At 38.9% G+C, this 16,916-nt stretch overlaps 2 protein-coding genes across 1 annotated transcript; both read left to right on the forward strand.

Annotated features, from left to right (window-relative positions):
- The window catches only part of Erich1 (glutamate-rich 1), a gene marked incomplete at its 5' end in the record, with an annotated part of 52,793,804 nt that overhangs the window by 13,611,091 nt on the left and 39,165,797 nt on the right, over window positions 1–16,916 (forward strand).
- Window positions 3,219–3,847, forward strand: LOC148000543 (large ribosomal subunit protein eL8-like). Its single transcript, XM_087589481.1, has 2 exons — window positions 3,219–3,467; window positions 3,575–3,847. The coding sequence occupies exons 1-2, from the start codon at window positions 3,219–3,221 to the stop codon at window positions 3,845–3,847; spliced, it is 522 nt and encodes a 173-aa protein (XP_087445607.1).

The following is a 16,916-nucleotide window of genomic DNA, read 5'->3' on the forward strand; positions in this document are numbered from 1 at the left end:
GTTTTTTTTTCTTTTTTTCTTTTTCTTGTATAAAGTGCTGTGTTTGGATGCTCAAAATCCACTTGCGAATCAGTATACAACTTAATACAAGGTAGGGTGAATCTACATGTACATCTAACTCTAGCACTAGGAAGAACAGAGACAGAAAAATCATTAGGTTTTACTCAGGCAAAGTGAAAATAACACCAGCTCCAGATTCTCCATGGCTTGTTTTAAAGGAGTAAGTTGGAGTGCCATAGGGAAGACAATGTGCAAAATGAGAAGTTCTCTGGAGGCTGTACTTCTCTCTTAGCATTCTAAAATACTATTTTACTAGAAATGAATACTTTAGGTTAGAGATTTGGAAACTAGTTCTTTCTTAGGGTCTCAAGATAAATTTGTAGGGTAAAGCAAAGCCAATCCCTTTAAAAGGTCTGATTTTTAAGTCAAAGAAATGTAAATATATACTCTCACAAAACACTAAATTTGATTGCTCATTGATTAGGAAAAAATAAGTTCATATATGAGAAAAATTTTAAGATAGCAGCATTGAATGGCCACTCTGCTCATACTTTGACCTTATATTCTGGTTTTCTTACATTTTTATGTCAATCTTACTTTTTTAACATTATTCTTATTTTCATATGCCTATGAAAGTTTTAGTATATGTGCCTTGATCTTATGTACAAGACAGAATACGGTTTGTGGGGTTAGAGCTTCCCTTCCACCGTAGAAGAACTAGGAACCAATAAAATTGCCAGGTTCGGTGGCAAATATCTTGCCTGTATGGTACACTGTTCTGAATGACAAATTCAGCCTTCCTGATTTCCTGATTCAGCCTTCCTGATTTCTCACCAGAAACTAGATAAAGTCTGAATCACTAAATTCTTATACAAACACCACCAAATAAAGAAGAATGAAACATAAATAATGAAAAATTAGTGAAAGTGGTAAACTGCTAATTGTTGATGTGTGTTCTGTTGCGATGCATTATGTTAAATACTACCACAAAATCTGTTTGTTCCCAGGGATGTGGAGATCCTCACATGCACCAACTGATGCTAATATAACCTACCTCCTTAGTTTAAAACTATTGTATGAATAAAGATGCCTACAGTCTGTAGCTGAGCTGAAGAGGGGCAGGCAGAGCTGCAGCTCCTGGGCTTGAAGTCTGATGCAGAGACCATGAGGAGGAGATCAGAGAGAAGAAAAAAGAGGAAGATGCCATGAAATAAATGGTTCATGAGAACATGGGCATGAGGGCTGGCCATTTGGAGTAAGAGTAGCCTACCTGAATCATGGAAAGTTATATCTCAGAGTTATTGATAGGGAAGTAGACATAATAGAGTTGATATCTACCCAGCTCTAATGCTACTAAGTCTTACAATAAATGTGAAGAAATGTTTTGTGTCTTTTATTTGGGAACTAAATGATCTAAGGTGGTGTAGAAACCCCCACATAATATTTATACCACAAGAAATAAGCAAATGTCTGCTTAAAACAATTACATAAGATCCATTTCAATAATATCATCTCACCCTACTATGCAGTGTGATACACAGATATAGTGAAATTTCCCAGTGACATTACAACTAGGTTCAACAGTTTTGAAATAAGAAAGAGTCTATTTCTCCTGCTGAGTTTTACATTCACACTGCAGTGTAATATAATCCACTTTGACTAGTTTTAAACTTTCCTCTGCTAAAGCCAGAATTTTGGTAGGAAGAATTATTTTCAGAAATTCAATGTTTTATTTAAAAGTCAGAAAATAGTTTCCATAGACAAGAACTTTTATGTACAAAATGAATGTAACAGAGTTTTTCCAGCCCTCTGAGACAACTAGTGTATATTGAGCACTGAATTCCTCAGTTGAATTAATATGATTTTCATACTTGAAAGAGCTAAATAATTTATGTTACTTTCATAGTCTTTTGAGCTAATGATTTTCTTAGCAGAATTTTTTACTTCTAAAGAACTTGAGGAATAAAAACCTCATTCCAAATTTTCAGTGGAACATGCACACACACACACACACACACATGCACACACACACACACACACACACACAAACACACATCTGTATTCATGATTGCCTTTTCAGAATACTTACCAAATAGGTTTATAAGGTTGTAGATAATTAGATCAGCATCTATGAGCACTTACTGCTATTGCTGAGAACTGGGGTTGGTTCGGAGCACATATATCAGGCTAATCACAACTGCCTGTTTCAGGTACAAAGGATTTTATGCCTCTTCTTGGGTTCCAGGATACGTGTGATACAAATAAACTCATACAGGCACAGAGACACAGACACGAACACATGCATGCAAACTTCAACAAAAAATCTAATTAAAAAATGTATTCATCGTGCAGTAGAGTTTACTCAGTCCTTCTGCCAAGCCTGCACACCTGATAGTGCCCATGGTTTATCCCCATGAACAGCATGGAGGAATAGGAGAACTGAGCACAAGTTGTCCTCTGACCTCCAACAAATATGGCTTGGTTCATGTGCATCCACACACATAAAAATAAACAAATATAAGTATTATTTAAATTTTAATTCATACAAGCTAAAATTTATAGACTATTTTAACACAAATGTTATTTTTTTAATGAGTACTATCTCGAGAAAATTCAAGTTCATGAACAGCTATAAGCATGCCAATCCCTACTATGTCTAAGTGGTTGTGAAAAAATCTGTAACTAGTGGTAACTATCTCAAGCTTGATAATGTTCTATTCATATCTTATATTCTTAGTTAAAGCTGTTGACTGGGGCTGTGGTAGTAGAATTTTTGGTAAATATCTGTCTAGACTGAGAACTTGAGTTTGATGCTACAAGAAAACATGTTAAAAACCTATGGATAGTGGACTCTCCCCCACCTCCCCACAATTAAGTTTTTTGTGATGTCCTAGAGGTCTCACTTGCACCCAGGTCAGCTGTCTCACAAATGACTATAACTACATTCCCAGGGAAATTGGATATTCTCTTCTAGTCTCAGATAGCACCATCTCACATATATATTAATTAAATTATAAAAATACAAAGTTACTCTCTCCTCCAACTGAGCAAGATGCCCAAAGGAAAGAAGGTCAAGGGGAAGAATGTGGCCCCGGGCCCACTATGGTCAAGAAACAGGAGGCCAAAAAGTTGGTCAATCCTTTGTTTGAGAAAAGGCCTAAGAACTTCGGCATTGGACAGGACATCCAGCCCAAAAGAGATCTCACACGCTTCATCAAATGGCCCTGCTACATCAAGCTGCAGCAAGTGCCATCCTCTATAAGCAGCTCAAAGTACCTCCTGCCATCGACCAGTTCACCCAGGCCCTGGACAGGCAAACAGAGACCCAGCTGCTTAAGCTTGCCCACAAGTACAGACCAGAGACAAAGCAGGAGAAGAAGCAAAGGCTGCTGGCCCGTGCTGAGAAGAAAGCTGCTGGCAAAGGGGACGTCCCAACTAAGAGACCACTTGTCCAAGGAGCAGGGTCAGTACAGTCACCACCTTGGTGGAGAACAAAAAGGCTCAGCTGGTGGTGATTGCCCATGATGTAGACCCCATTGAGCTGGTGGTTTTCCTGCCTGCCCTTTGTTGAAAGATGAGGGTGCCCTACTGCATCATCAAGGGAAAGACCAGTCTGGGGCGCCTGGTCCATGGGAAGACATGCACCACTGTTGCCTTCACACAGGTTAACTCGGAAGACAAGGGTGCTCTGGCTAAGCTGGTGGAAGCTTTTAGGACCAATTATAATGACAGATATGACAAGATCCACCACCACTGGGGAGGCAACGTCCTGGGTCCTAAGTCTGTGGCTCTCATTGCCAAGCTGGAAAAGGCAAAGGCTAAAGAACTTGCCACTAAACTGGGTTAAATGTACACTTACGTTTTCTGTACTTAAATATAATTACAAAATTTTTTAAAAAGTACAAAATTAAATACAGATGTGATGATATATTCTTGCAAGCTCAGAGGGGAAGAAATCTGTGATCTATGTCTCAGTGGTCACTCAAGCGGTCACTCAGTGGTCACTCAAGTGGTCACTCAAGTTAGTTCTATGTGGAAGATGAGACCCTGTCTCAAGAAAGAACTAGATAGTACCTGAGAAATAGTACCTGAGATTTCCCTCTTTCCTCTTCATGCAAGCATACATAAATGATCACACACACACACACACACACACACACACACACACACACACACACACACAAATGCTTGTGCATGTGTTTATGCACACAGAATTTTTTGTTAGAATATTTGACTTACATATATCTGCAGTCTTGGTTTAAATTAGTATATCAATGTGGTAGAATTCAGTTATCCAAATGGATGCCCTTCCCAGTGCTGCCATAATCCTTCCTTTCGGTAGCTATGGTACAGGTGACATTTGTTCTTCACTAAAGTGCCGTCTGTGCAAAACTGAGAATCAGTAGAGAATCTAGTGCAGATTTACACCATTAGAGAAAAAAATACTTCCAAATATATCACGAACAGGAAAAGATCCATCTTTCCAAGTTGTTAATCCTCATTAATAAAGAGAATGTTAGCATGGCTGATTTATGGAGAAATCTTTCCCAGAACAGAAGTGTACATGTGCCTAAAATTTTCTTTCCACAGAGATGTGTGATGAATATGCTACTCTGCATCACCTGAAACTGAGGCATTCTTTTTAAAAGAAATGTTTTTTTTAAGTGTGCCAGCACGAACGGCAAAATGAAATTGACAAGTTGAAAATAAAATGTCAGAAATAAAAATCAATGATGTTTCCATAACAGTATGAACACATTATATGGAATATAATGTAAATTATTGGGATTTGACAACCTACATAGCTAACACATCTGGAAAAAATAAGTATAGAAGATTTGACCCAAATTTCAGGACTTCATAATTTTGTCTTGCTGAGTAAAGTTTATAATGCTTATGATAAATGACTAATGACTTAATCCATATCTAAGGAAGAAGACGAGGCAGATGACCAGCCACTCCCTCTCATATCCCACAAATTTCCCAGGAAGTCTGCTGTAACCAAGGACACAGGAAGTCTGCCCTAGCCAGTGATACAGGAGGGCTGCTCTAAACAGGGACACAGGATGCTTGCACTATCCAAGTTCAAAGGAGCTCTCCCCTTCATTGAGAGACAGCACTGTTTGCCTTCCAGGAGGCCTGCTCTAACCCATGTCACAGAGCTCTCCAGCTCACAAGAAGGCCATCTCTAGCACAGACACCCAGCCCAGTTAACACGAGAGGTGGCAAGCAACAGAAGCCAATGTAATTTGGCAACATTGAAACCCAGCTCTCCCACCACAGCAAGCCTTAAATACCCTAACATAGGTGAAAGGCAATATACTGACATAAAATCTCATCCCATTATATTGATAGAGGCCTTCAAGAAGAATACAAATAATATCCTTAAAGAAATATAGGAAACACAGGCATAGAGGTAGAAGATGCCTACCAATGAAACAGTCCTCTGCTGCTGGGGGGGATTGAAAACTCTCTGGCAATCAATCTGGTGATTCCTGAGAAAACTGGAAATGTCTCTTCCTGAAGAGCCAGCTATATTACTCCTGTATATATACCCAAAAGATGCTACACCATATTTCATGGACATGTACTCCATTATGTTCACGGCATCCTTATTTATAATAGCCAGAAGCTGGAAGCTTACAGATGTCCCTCAACTGAAGAATGTATACAGAAAATGTGATTCATTTGCACAATGGAATACTATTCAGCTCATAAAAACAAGAATATCGTGAATTTGCAGGCCAATGGATGGAACTAGAAAATATCATCCTGATTGAGGTAACCCAGACCAAAAAGAACACTGATAAGTGAAAATTAATCAAAAAGTACAGAGTATCCAGGATACGACCCATAGACACTAAGAAGTTTAACAAAAAAAAGGGGGGGGAAGGGGACAGGATCAGGTTTTTGGAGAGAGGAGAAGGAGAGAAGTCCAGAGGGCCAGGAGAATAAATGAAAATATCTAGTTTCTGGCAGTGGGAGGTTGGGGGGGGGCTTCTAGAAAGTTCTGGAGAACTGGGATATGAGAGTCTCCTGGGACTAAATGTGAGTGATCTTAGCCAAAATACCCAATAGTGTGGAGAGGGAACTCAAAGAGTCCACCTCCAGTAGATAGAGAGTGTCCCAAGTGAAGGGAACTGGTTACCAACCCACAGTCAAAATTTCTGATCCAGAATTGTTCCTATCTAAAAGAATTACAAGGACAAAAATTTAGAAGAGAATGAAGGAAAGGCTGTACAGTGATCAGCCCAAGTTGGAATCCATCTCATATTGGGGTTGAGGGACAGCAAGGCCTGAGACAATTAATGATGCTTACAGACAGGAGTCTAGCATGGCTGGCCTCTGAAAGGCTTTACCAGAAGCTGACTGAGACAGATTCAGACACCCAACCATTGGACAGAAGTCAGGGACTCCTATGGAGGTATTAGGGGAAGGAGTGAAGGAGCTGAAGAGGAGGGCAACCCCATAGGAAGACCAGTAGGTCAACTAACCCAGACCCTTGGGAACACTCAGGGACTGAGCCACCAACCAGGAGCATACACAAGCTGGACAATGGCCTCCAGCACATACATAAGACTGTCTAATCTTGTCTTAGTGAGAGAGGATGCACCTAATTCTGGAGAGACTTGAGGCCCCAGGGAAAGGGGTATCTGGAAGGTGGGGAGCACATTCTTAGAGCCAAGGGAGAGGGAGAATGTGATGAGGAACTGGGGAAGGTGGGACTGGGAGGGGAGGGTAATAAATGGACTGTAAATAAATGAAATATTAATAAAAAATAAAGATGAATGTGTTTTGCTGTTTGATATCTATGAACAACAATCCATGTGTTTCTTGTTATCAATTAAGTTTTATTGTTTAATATGTGTACAATGCTGTTAGGAGGTACAGGATGATATTTCTATATGTGTTCAAACTGTGTAATTAAATAACTATCCAATTTTCTTATCTGACAGTGTAAGGAAGTGGAACAAGATGGCTTACCTGGTAAAGGCATTTACCACTAACCTGATGATCTGAGATTGATCTCTGGACCCGGCACTTTAGAGGGAGAGAAATGAATGCTGCAAGTTGTCCTCTGACCTCTACATTCTCATGGTTGCATTTGTGTACCTACCTCCACAAAACACAATAAACACATGAGATGTTTAAGATGGAGATCATACTTCTGTGTTATAAAGCAAAATTCCTAGAATACTGCTTGGTATATGGCAATCTCTGGTCCTTGGCCATACCTCTCCTTTAGGAATGTCTTCTGCTATATCTCCACACAGGAAAGGCAAAAGTATGTGATGAAGATGTGAAAAAATAAATCAAATCTGTCTCTGTCACTCGGCTGCTCTCTAATTCTCAACACGGTATAGAACAGCTCTTCTCCTTTCATAGTGTATTTAATTCGTGTTGAAATTACCCTAGTAAAATTTGAGATATACAAATACTGAGGGACGATAATGTATTCATTAATATTAATTGTCAATATTACCGGATCTATAATCACTTAGGAAACAAATCCCAAATAATGACTCTAAGGGAGAATTAAGACTGTCCTAACTAAGGCGAGAATACTCTGAATGTGGGCTGCACCATTCAATGGGGTGCAGTTGTGAATAGAATAAAAAGGAGAAAGTTGAGCTGAGCACAGCAGTCATTTCTCTGCTTGTAATGCAGTGTTAAGATGAGTTTCAAACAGTCTGTACTCATGTCCTCCCTGTTAAATAGATAATGTCTTCAAAGTGAGAGGCAAAATAAACCTTTTATTCATGAAGTTTTATAAGAGCCTATGATTTGGGAAGAATACCCCAGACTCAAATAATATACAACAGCAAATAGTGTTTATTTTGTAGATAACCTGCCAGCAGGGAGGGGGGGTCTACCATTCATCAGGATGGAAGACAAAGATATAGAAATTTCAGGGTCAATTTTAAGTCTGTTAGGGTAGGAATGGGTGACTTTTATCTTTCATTCCTATTACTGATTAGCTCTACGTCCAGGGGTATGGCTGCCTTTGTGATTGGTTAAAGCACTGAGGGATTTAGGGGCTTTTGCTACTTAATTATACTTGTCTCAGGTTAGCTGGTGAGACAGCTTTTACAGTTTCTGATTGGTTGACCATGAGGTTGGCTCAGACTAGGTGGTAAGGCATCTTTCTGATTGGCTGCCAGCAAGTGGTATTTTTACCTGGAATTGACTGTTTTCAGTCTTTTCCAGTTCTTGGAAACATAAATTTAGGGCTATTCTCCCAAACTGCTGGTTTTCAGCTTGTCATGGAGTCAGCCTGAGTCTGGCTCACTCAGTCCTCTCAGCTTCTTTCATCAGATATTTTCTTACATCAATGAAAAAAATAACTAATATTGGTAGTAAATAGGTTTACTCATTTCTACATTGAGAATGTCTTAAAGGTTAACATGAAGATGGACAAGAGTTCAACTACCAATGCTGGGCTGGGATGAGGTCAGAGAGAAGGTGATGATGAAAAAGATCCAAGAAATTTTGAAAAAGACAATTCATTTTATATTCCTGGGTTTTGCCTTTTTATCTGCAGCTTGAGATGTCTCCTACTAGAGAACATATAGACTTCAGCCCGGTATTCCTATAGATCTAATATACAAAAAACTTGTTTAAAAACTGAGAGATGACTTGGTAAAGTGTACTTGAAAATATAAGAACCTGAGTTCTTATCTTTATCACCCATATAAAAAAGCTAAGTTCATGGTGTTGTTTTTCTATCTTACCAGTGGCAGGGTTGAGAAGACACACAGACGGGATTTCTGAAGCTTACTGATTAGCCAGTGTAGCAGATTTAGGTAAGCTCCAGAATCTCCCCTGAGAGACAAATTCAAAGCAATAAGGTAGACAGCTGGAAAGATTACCCAGGTGAAAGGTCAGTTGTTAGACAGACAGATGACAGAAGAGAACCAACTCATGCTAGTTGTTCCCAGACTTTCACATGGGCTTTGTAGAATTTGCACATGCATGAACACACACACACACACACACACACACACACACACACAAACTCACTCACTCACTCACTCACAAAAGTCTACACAGACCATAAATGAACAGAATTTCAAAAATTAATAGAACCTACAAAGTATGAAAAAACATAAACTGGAGAAATTATTGAAGAACAAAACTGACATGAACCTTTGTCCTCTGCAAGTACACATTTGGTAGATTGCACCTGCATACAGAAGTGTGTATGCCTGTACACAATATACATACACACAAACACTCTCAAACAAACACACCACAATCCATTCTTGACTATACTAGTGTTACCATGCCTCCTGCTTACTTACTCCTCTGTGTCATAGCTGGCAAGGACTAAACCTAACTACCTCTTCTGCATTTCTTTCCTTACCAATCCTTTTTACTCTCATTTTCAATTTGTCTTCTCTTTTCTCCTTTTGTTCTGTGGTTTGCAGAAACGTACTGAATGTTTTCTTATAGAAACTTAAAGGAAAACTCATGACTATTGAGCTTAATGCCACATTTCAAATTCTAGCAATGAGATTCTTTTAGGATCTGTAAACTTTTCATTCCCATATTTACATTTGAAGCATACATTATTACTTATTTATTCATGTGTCACTTCTTTGCTGGATGAAATAAAAGTCATATTTAATAAAGTTAATGCAACTGGAATGTATTTTAAAATTTCAGAATCAGATATATCTAAAGACAAATAAAGAATGTCTAGGAGTCCACATATAGTTACCAGTGCTCCCTGGCACTCACATAGTTGTTACATTCAAGTTTCTCATCATAGAATATACAGCAGTCAATCAAGCAAAAATGATTGCGTTCTATTCTGGAAGTGTATTGAATATAAGTTTGTTGTATAAAATCACTGATAGGGAGTATTGCAGCTGATAATAACACAATGATAACCTACCTTTGACTTAATGTGTAATTGGTTTCCAGTTCTTGAAAATTTAGTGCTTAAACTTTTTGAAAAATATATTCTGGTTAAGTCACTGAAGATATTTCTGTCAATATCAAGATATATTGCCCATATCTTTTAGTGGATTTTCAGATCTTGAGGCTGAAAAACACATGCTTTTGATATGAATCTTAAAACATAGTCACCATGAAAAGCTTAGTCAGAGAAAGGTGGTACATGCCTTTAATCCCAGGATACAGAGGAAATCAGATCTCTGATCAAGTTCAGCCTGAGACAGATCAAGTTTCAAGTAAAAAACACCATAGATCCAGATGTTGTGATACACACTTTAATCTGGGAAATATTTTCAGCTGGAGGCATACATAAGGTCAATGAAAGAAGGAAAGCTTCCTTTTTCTATGCTTGCAGTTACTTGCTAGCATTCTCTCCAACCTTCTTGCTCAGCAGAATTTAGGGTTGCAGAGACAGGAAGCAACAACATTTAGTGGGCGACTCGGGGTGGTAGTGAATGTGCTTTCCCACCTCTTGATTCCTGGACCCATAGATCCTGCCTGTGGGATAAACTGCACCATATATAGGATGCTGATTCAAAGCATACTGTCCCTTCTGAAGAGCCTTGCCCCAGATTTCCATGCTGTTTCCATCTAATTGGAGGACAAAGAAGCTGTGTTCCAGAGATATTCAAGGTTGTATCTCCTGCTGCAGCTGGACTTGGTAATGTGTAAGAATCACCGAGGTAGTATTGGCTTTAAAGGTATGAAGTGGTCATGAGATCACATGAGGTTTGGCACTGTGAGAGTGTAGGGATGGCCACTGTTGAAGGAACAGCCTCAGTAACAGTTGAGGGCTCAGGAATGAAGGCACCATGAAAAGAAGTTGAGGCTTAGCATCATTAAGAGAGCCTATGAGAGACTACTGGTGAAACCTGATTGTAGGTGAAGACCCCAGCATATTGGAGATTCCAGAACCATGAGATGATCACCAAGAAAAGCATCAGGGAATTAGAGCCAATAAGAGCTTAGGGTGCTACAGAGGACAGAGCTAGAGAAGTGGCAAAACCCTTTGGAGGAGCCCAAAAAATCATGTGTGGATCCTAGACATTTGAACAAGATGCTGTAAAGGTTAAGTTGTCTTGGATGCCACAAGATGTTAGAGATGCCAGAGTTGTAGGCAAACTGCTGAAGAAACTTTGCAACAGGAAATGGACCCTGCCTAAGAGAATGAAGTAGTTTGTTGCTGTTAAATGCAAGATCTGGTAATAGAAGTCAACTATTGATGAAAGGAGTTAGAGATCTGACTATTGCTTTGGCTTCGACATGGAGATGCAGAGTTTGGAGTTTGCCCAGGTTGATTTTCATCTTGTTTCATTCAGTGTTTTCTTACCATGACATTTTGGAATGATAATGTAAATCTTTCATGATATTGGAGGTATGTGATCTTCTTTTTGTTTTTGATTTTTAAGGGATTCCAGTTTAGAGATTACCTAATCTCAGAAGAAACATTGAACTTTGAACTCCTAACATTGGAGAAACTCTTATAGACTATGGGAACTGTAAAGTTGGACTAATGTATTTTGCATTGTGCTGTCCCTAAGCATGACCTCCATAGAGTCATGTATTTGAACTATCCTATTGTAACCAGGGAGTAGAATGTGGTTTGAATATATTTGGCCTATAGGAAGTGGTACTATTATGAGATGTGGCATTGTAGGAGGAAATGTGTTACTGTGGGCATGGGCTTTGAGACCCTCGTTCTAGCCAGGTAGGAACCAGTCATCTCCTGCTTGCCTTTGAAATAAGATGTCACATTTTCAACTCCTCCAGGACCATGCTTTCTGCTTTGATGATAATGGATTGAACCCCTGAACCTGTAAAGCAAGCCCCAATTAAATGCTGTCCTTTAAAATATTCACCTAGGTCATGGTGTCTCTTCACAGTAATGAAAACCCTAACTAAGACAGTGGTGTAGCAAGTGCTGCTTTCACAAAGATTAGTCCTCAAAATGGAGCAACATGTCCCATTGGAGGCCTTCAGAGGTTTGTAGTTCAAGACATTGGAACTACTCATGGGTTTGTTGAGCAGAAACGGATAGGAAAAAAAGGATGACACACATTGCTACCTCTGGAATTTCAAAACTCTCTCACACATGTGACTTCATATGATTGAAGCTAAGATGGGCATTGGCATTTCACTAACTTCGGTACTAAGTATAGGGTCTGAAACAGACCTGAAGAAGAACCTTTTAATATCTTGTTTTACAGGGAACAAGTACAAAATATTAAAAAGTACCCAAGAAACAAGTATGGAGAAAGTCTGGTAACAACAGATCCAGGAGACATGGGCTAAATGTTTCTTTATCTCTAACTCTTCATAAAAACAGTTCACTGTGAGCTGTTGGCTCCTGGAGAAGACTGGCAAGGATAGTCAGCAAAACTGACTCTATTGGATGCTTTACCATAGAACATGGGGACTTCAGTTCAATAAATGATTTATGCCATTGATGTAGTTCTCTGTGTTTTCCTTTACACAAAAGAGATATTAATAAAATAATATGATTTAGGCATGGAAAAGTGGTTCAGTATGGAAAAGTTCTCGCTGTGTCAGCATAAAGATCTGATTTAATCCCTAGCAACAATATAAAAAGCCAAGCCTGAGAGTTGGGGTACAAACAAGAGGATCACTGGCTTTGCTAACTGCCAGCTTAGCTCCAAGTTCAATGAGTGACATTGTCTCAAGGAAATAAGATGGCAAGTAACACAGCTGGATGCATGATGTCAACATCTGTGTTCCACGTAAGCCCCTGTCCAAAGGCACAGTATATGCATATTCTGAAAAAAGGCAAAATTGGAAAATTAGTTATTTCTACAAAACTACCACTTGAGGCACTCTGAGGAAAAAATTTCATCATGGAAAATAGTTGTTCATGAATAAAATGAGTCTCTGGACTCATATTTCCAATTACAGCAGTAGAATAATTGAGGGGACAACACAACAGAAAGAGATGTTTGGGAGCACTCCCCAATCAAATAGGAGCCTGAAAAACAAGGCTATAGATCTGCTCCAGACAGCCATTTATCCCTATTAATTCAGACTATTAATAATTCTGGAAGAGAAAGCCAGGGGCCCACTCTTTTATCTTGCTGTGCAGAAACTGAATATTGAATGACCTTGAATAAATGGAGTGTTATTGATGCCATTTTTGTCTCAAAAGAAGGAAAACCAGGAAGCCATCCCTAATCTCTCTCTTTTGTTTGGTTTGAGTTTTAGCCTCAAAGAAACCAAAGCAAAAACTCAAAGTACCAGGCTATAAAGACAAGTGTAATTTTAGATAGTGTGGCCTGTGAAGAGCTCATCTTTTCTCTATCTGTTAGCAAGACTAGACTCTCTGAACTCGACAGAGAAGGAGCATATTCCCTTTCACTGCCAATTGAAGATGATTTAAGAATGCGAAGACCCCACCCGGAGGTTTGTGCTCTCTAAGGAAAATTAGGCCCATAATGAGAAAAGACTGCCAGGATTCATTAGTGGTGAAGTTCCACATTTTTGTTAAATGCCGTGAGCCTGGTTTATTTCATGAAATGTCTGAGTGCATTTGGGACAAGATATTAAAGACAATAAAGAAAAGCAGTTTCACTACATAAAGTTGCTGTGTGTCTAAAGCATACAAACTTCCCAGCAATCACAACCATGGGGTTAGAAAATGGCTCTAACCATCTTTAGTATTTATTGTTTTCTATTGTGTTTTAGTGATTATTTCTTCATTTGGAGATGTGTTTTAAAGCATCTTATTATTAATAAGCTTGTTCTTTGACAATTTTATACATAAATATAATGCTGTTTGATTACCCTCTCTCTTCCTGTGAGACTAAAACAGGAACAATATATATTATAAGTTAATGAGAAAACAAAACAATAAAAATATACCTTGCAGGTTGAGGGTTTTGTTTGTAGTGAAGATTAAGTTCCAGTTTTTACAATGTTAAATCTGTGAAATACTTACAGAATAAGTTTGTTTGTCCTCTGTTAAATCCTTGCAAGTTAAGATTTCTATTTGTAATTAAGAGTAGATTTTTTTCTACTCTGATGTAAAATGCAAAACCTGTTTTGAGGTATTTACTCATTTACTTATTTATTTATTTGTATTTTTTTCAAGACTTGGTATAACTAGCTCTGGCTGTCCTGGAAATAGCTCTATATTTTTAATTGATGATCTTATAGCATATAGTATTGGTGTTCTGTTCAGAATGTTGTCTCATATGCCAAAGGCTATTTTCTAATTTCTCCTCTATCAAGTTCAGTATTTCTGGTTTTATGTTAAGGTCATTGATCTACTTGTACTTGAGATTTGAGCAGGATAGTAAATATGGCATCATTTGCATCCTTCCACCTGGAGACACCAAGTTTGACAAAATCTATTTTTTGAAGATTTCTCTTTACAGGTGATTATTTATGGCTTCTCTGTCCTTAGGTGTGAATTTATGTCTGGGCCTACAATTCAATTCTGTTTGTTGTTGTATCTGTTTTTATGTCAATACCTTGTGGGTTTTATCACTGTAGCTTTATAGTATGACTTGAAAATCAGTGAAAGTAATACCTCCAACATTTTTCATTGTTCTTTTTGTTGTTGTTCTTTTTTGTTTTGTTTTTTAATTCAGGATTGTTCTAGATATTCTGGGTTCTTGGATTTTGGTTTTCTCTATGAAGTTGAGAATTGTCATTTCCTGGTCTGTAAAGAATTGTGTTGGAATTCTGATGGGGATTGCATTCAGTCTGTAGACCTTTTTTGATAAAAATGACCATTTTTACTGTTATTCCTACCAATCCCTGAGGATCGAGATCTTTCCATTTTCTGGTATCTTCTTCAATTTTTCCTTCAAAGATTATAAACTTATAAGCATGGAAATCTTTCATTGACTTGGGTAGACATTATCTACATCTTAGGCTCATGTGAAGAGTGTTAGTTTCCTCATTTTCTTCCTCAGTCTGTTTGTCATTTCTATATAGAAAGGCTACTGAGTTCTTACAGTTAATCTTGTATGCAACTAATGTGCTAAAAGGGTTTATCAACTGTAGGAGATGCCTAGTATAATTTTTAGGGTCACTTATGTACTCTCATTTCATCCAAAGATAATGATACTTTTTTTATTAACTTGAGTATTTCTTATATACATTTTGAGTGTTATTCCCTTTCCCGGTTTCCGGGCAAACATCCCTCTCCCCCCTCCCCTTCCTTATGGGTGTTCCCCTCCCAACCCTCCCCCCATTGCCGCCCTCCCCCCAACAGTCTAGTTCACTGGGGGTTCAGTCTTAGCAGGACCCAGGGCTTCCCCTTCCACTGGTGCTCTTACTAGGATATTCATTGCTACCTATGAGGTCAGAGACAAGGGTCAGTCCATGTATAGTCTTTAGGTAGTGGCTTAGTCCCTAGAAGCTCAGGTTGCTTGGCATTGTTGTACATATGGGGTCTCAAGCCCCGTCAAGCTCTTCCAGTCCTTTCTCTGATTTCTTCAACGGGAGTTCTATTCTCAGTTCAGTGGTTTGCTGCTGGCATTCGCCTCTGTATTTGCTGTATTCTGGCTGTGTCTCTCAGGAGCGATCTACATCCAGCTCCTGTCCGTCTGCACTTCTTTGCTTCATCCATCTTGTATAATTGGGTGGCTGTATATGTATGGGCCACATGTGGGGCAGGCTCTGAATGGGTGTTCCTTCAGTCTCTGTTTTAATCTTTGCCTCTCTATTCCCTGCCAAGGGTATTCTTGTTCCCCTTTTAAAGAAGGCATGAAACATTCACATTTTGATAATCCGTCTTGAGTTTCATTTGTTCTAGGCATCTAGGGTACTTCAAGCTTTTGGGCTAATAGCCACTTATCAATGAGTGCATACCATGTATGTCTTTCTGTGATTGGGTTAGCTCACTCAGGATGATATTTTCCAGTTCTGACCATTTGCCTACGAATTTCATAAAGCCGTTGTTTTTGATAGCTGAGTAATATTCCATTGTGTAGATGTACCACATTTTTTGTATCCATTCCTCTGTTGAAGGGCATCTGGGTTCTTTCCAGCTTCTGGTTATTATAAATAAGCCTGCGATGAACATAGTGGAGCACGTGTCTTTTTTATATGTTGGGGCATCTTTGGGTATATGCCCAAGAGAGGTATAGCTGGATCCTCAGGCAGTTCAATGTCCAATTTTCTGAAGAACCTCCAGACTGATTTCCAGAATGGTTGTACCAGTCTGCAATCCCACCAACAATGGAGGAGTGTTCCTCTTTCTCCGCATCCTTGCCAGCATCTGCTGTCCCCTGAGTTTTTGATCTTAGCCATTCTCACTGGTGTGAGGTGAAATCTCAGGGTTGTTTTGATTTGCATTTCCCTTATGACTAAAGACATTGAACATTTCTTTAGGTGTTTCTCAGCCATTCGGCATTCCTCAGCTGTGAATTCTTTGTTTAGCTCTGAACCCCATTTTTTAATAGGGTTATTTGTCTCCCTGCGGTCTAACTTCTTGAGTTCTTTGTATATTTTGGATATAAGGCCTCTATCTGTTGTAGGATTGGTAAAGATCTTTTCCCAATCTGTTGGTTGCCGATTTGTCCTAACCACAGTGTCCTTTGCTTTACAGAAGCTTTGCAGTTTTAGGAGATCCCATTTGTCGATTCTTGATCTTAGAGCATAAGCCATTGGTATTTTGTTCAGGAAATTTTTTCCAGTGCCCATGTGTTCCAGATGCTTCCCTAGTTTTTCTTCTATTAGTTTGAGTGTGTCTGGTTTGATGTGGAGGTCCTTGATCCACTTGGACTTAAGCTTTGTACAGGGTGATAAGCATGGGTCGATCTGCATTCTTCTACATATTGACCTCCAGTTGAACCAGCACCATTTGCTGAAAATGCTATCTTTTTTCCATTGGATGGTTTTGGCTCCTTTGTTAAAAATCAAGTGACCATAGGTGTGTGGGTTCATTTCTGGGTCTTCAATTCTATTCCATTGGTCTATCTGTCTGTCTCTGTACC

The sequence above is a fragment of the Rattus norvegicus genome, chromosome 16 (genome assembly GCF_021556685.1).
Source record: "Rattus norvegicus strain SHRSP/BbbUtx chromosome 16, alternate assembly SHRSP_T2T, whole genome shotgun sequence".
Lineage (NCBI taxonomy): Eukaryota > Metazoa > Chordata > Mammalia > Rodentia > Muridae > Rattus > Rattus norvegicus.

Bases quoted from the DNA above. Each gene is read 5' to 3' on its own strand.
- LOC148000543 (XM_087589481.1), top strand. From the start codon at position 3,219: ATGGCCCTGCTACATCAAGCTGCAGCAAGTGCCATCCTCTATAAGCAG. The intron at 3,468-3,574 runs GTACAGTCACCA...CTTTGTTGAAAG, and splicing joins TTGTCCAAGGAGCAGGGTCA to ATGAGGGTGCCCTACTGCAT.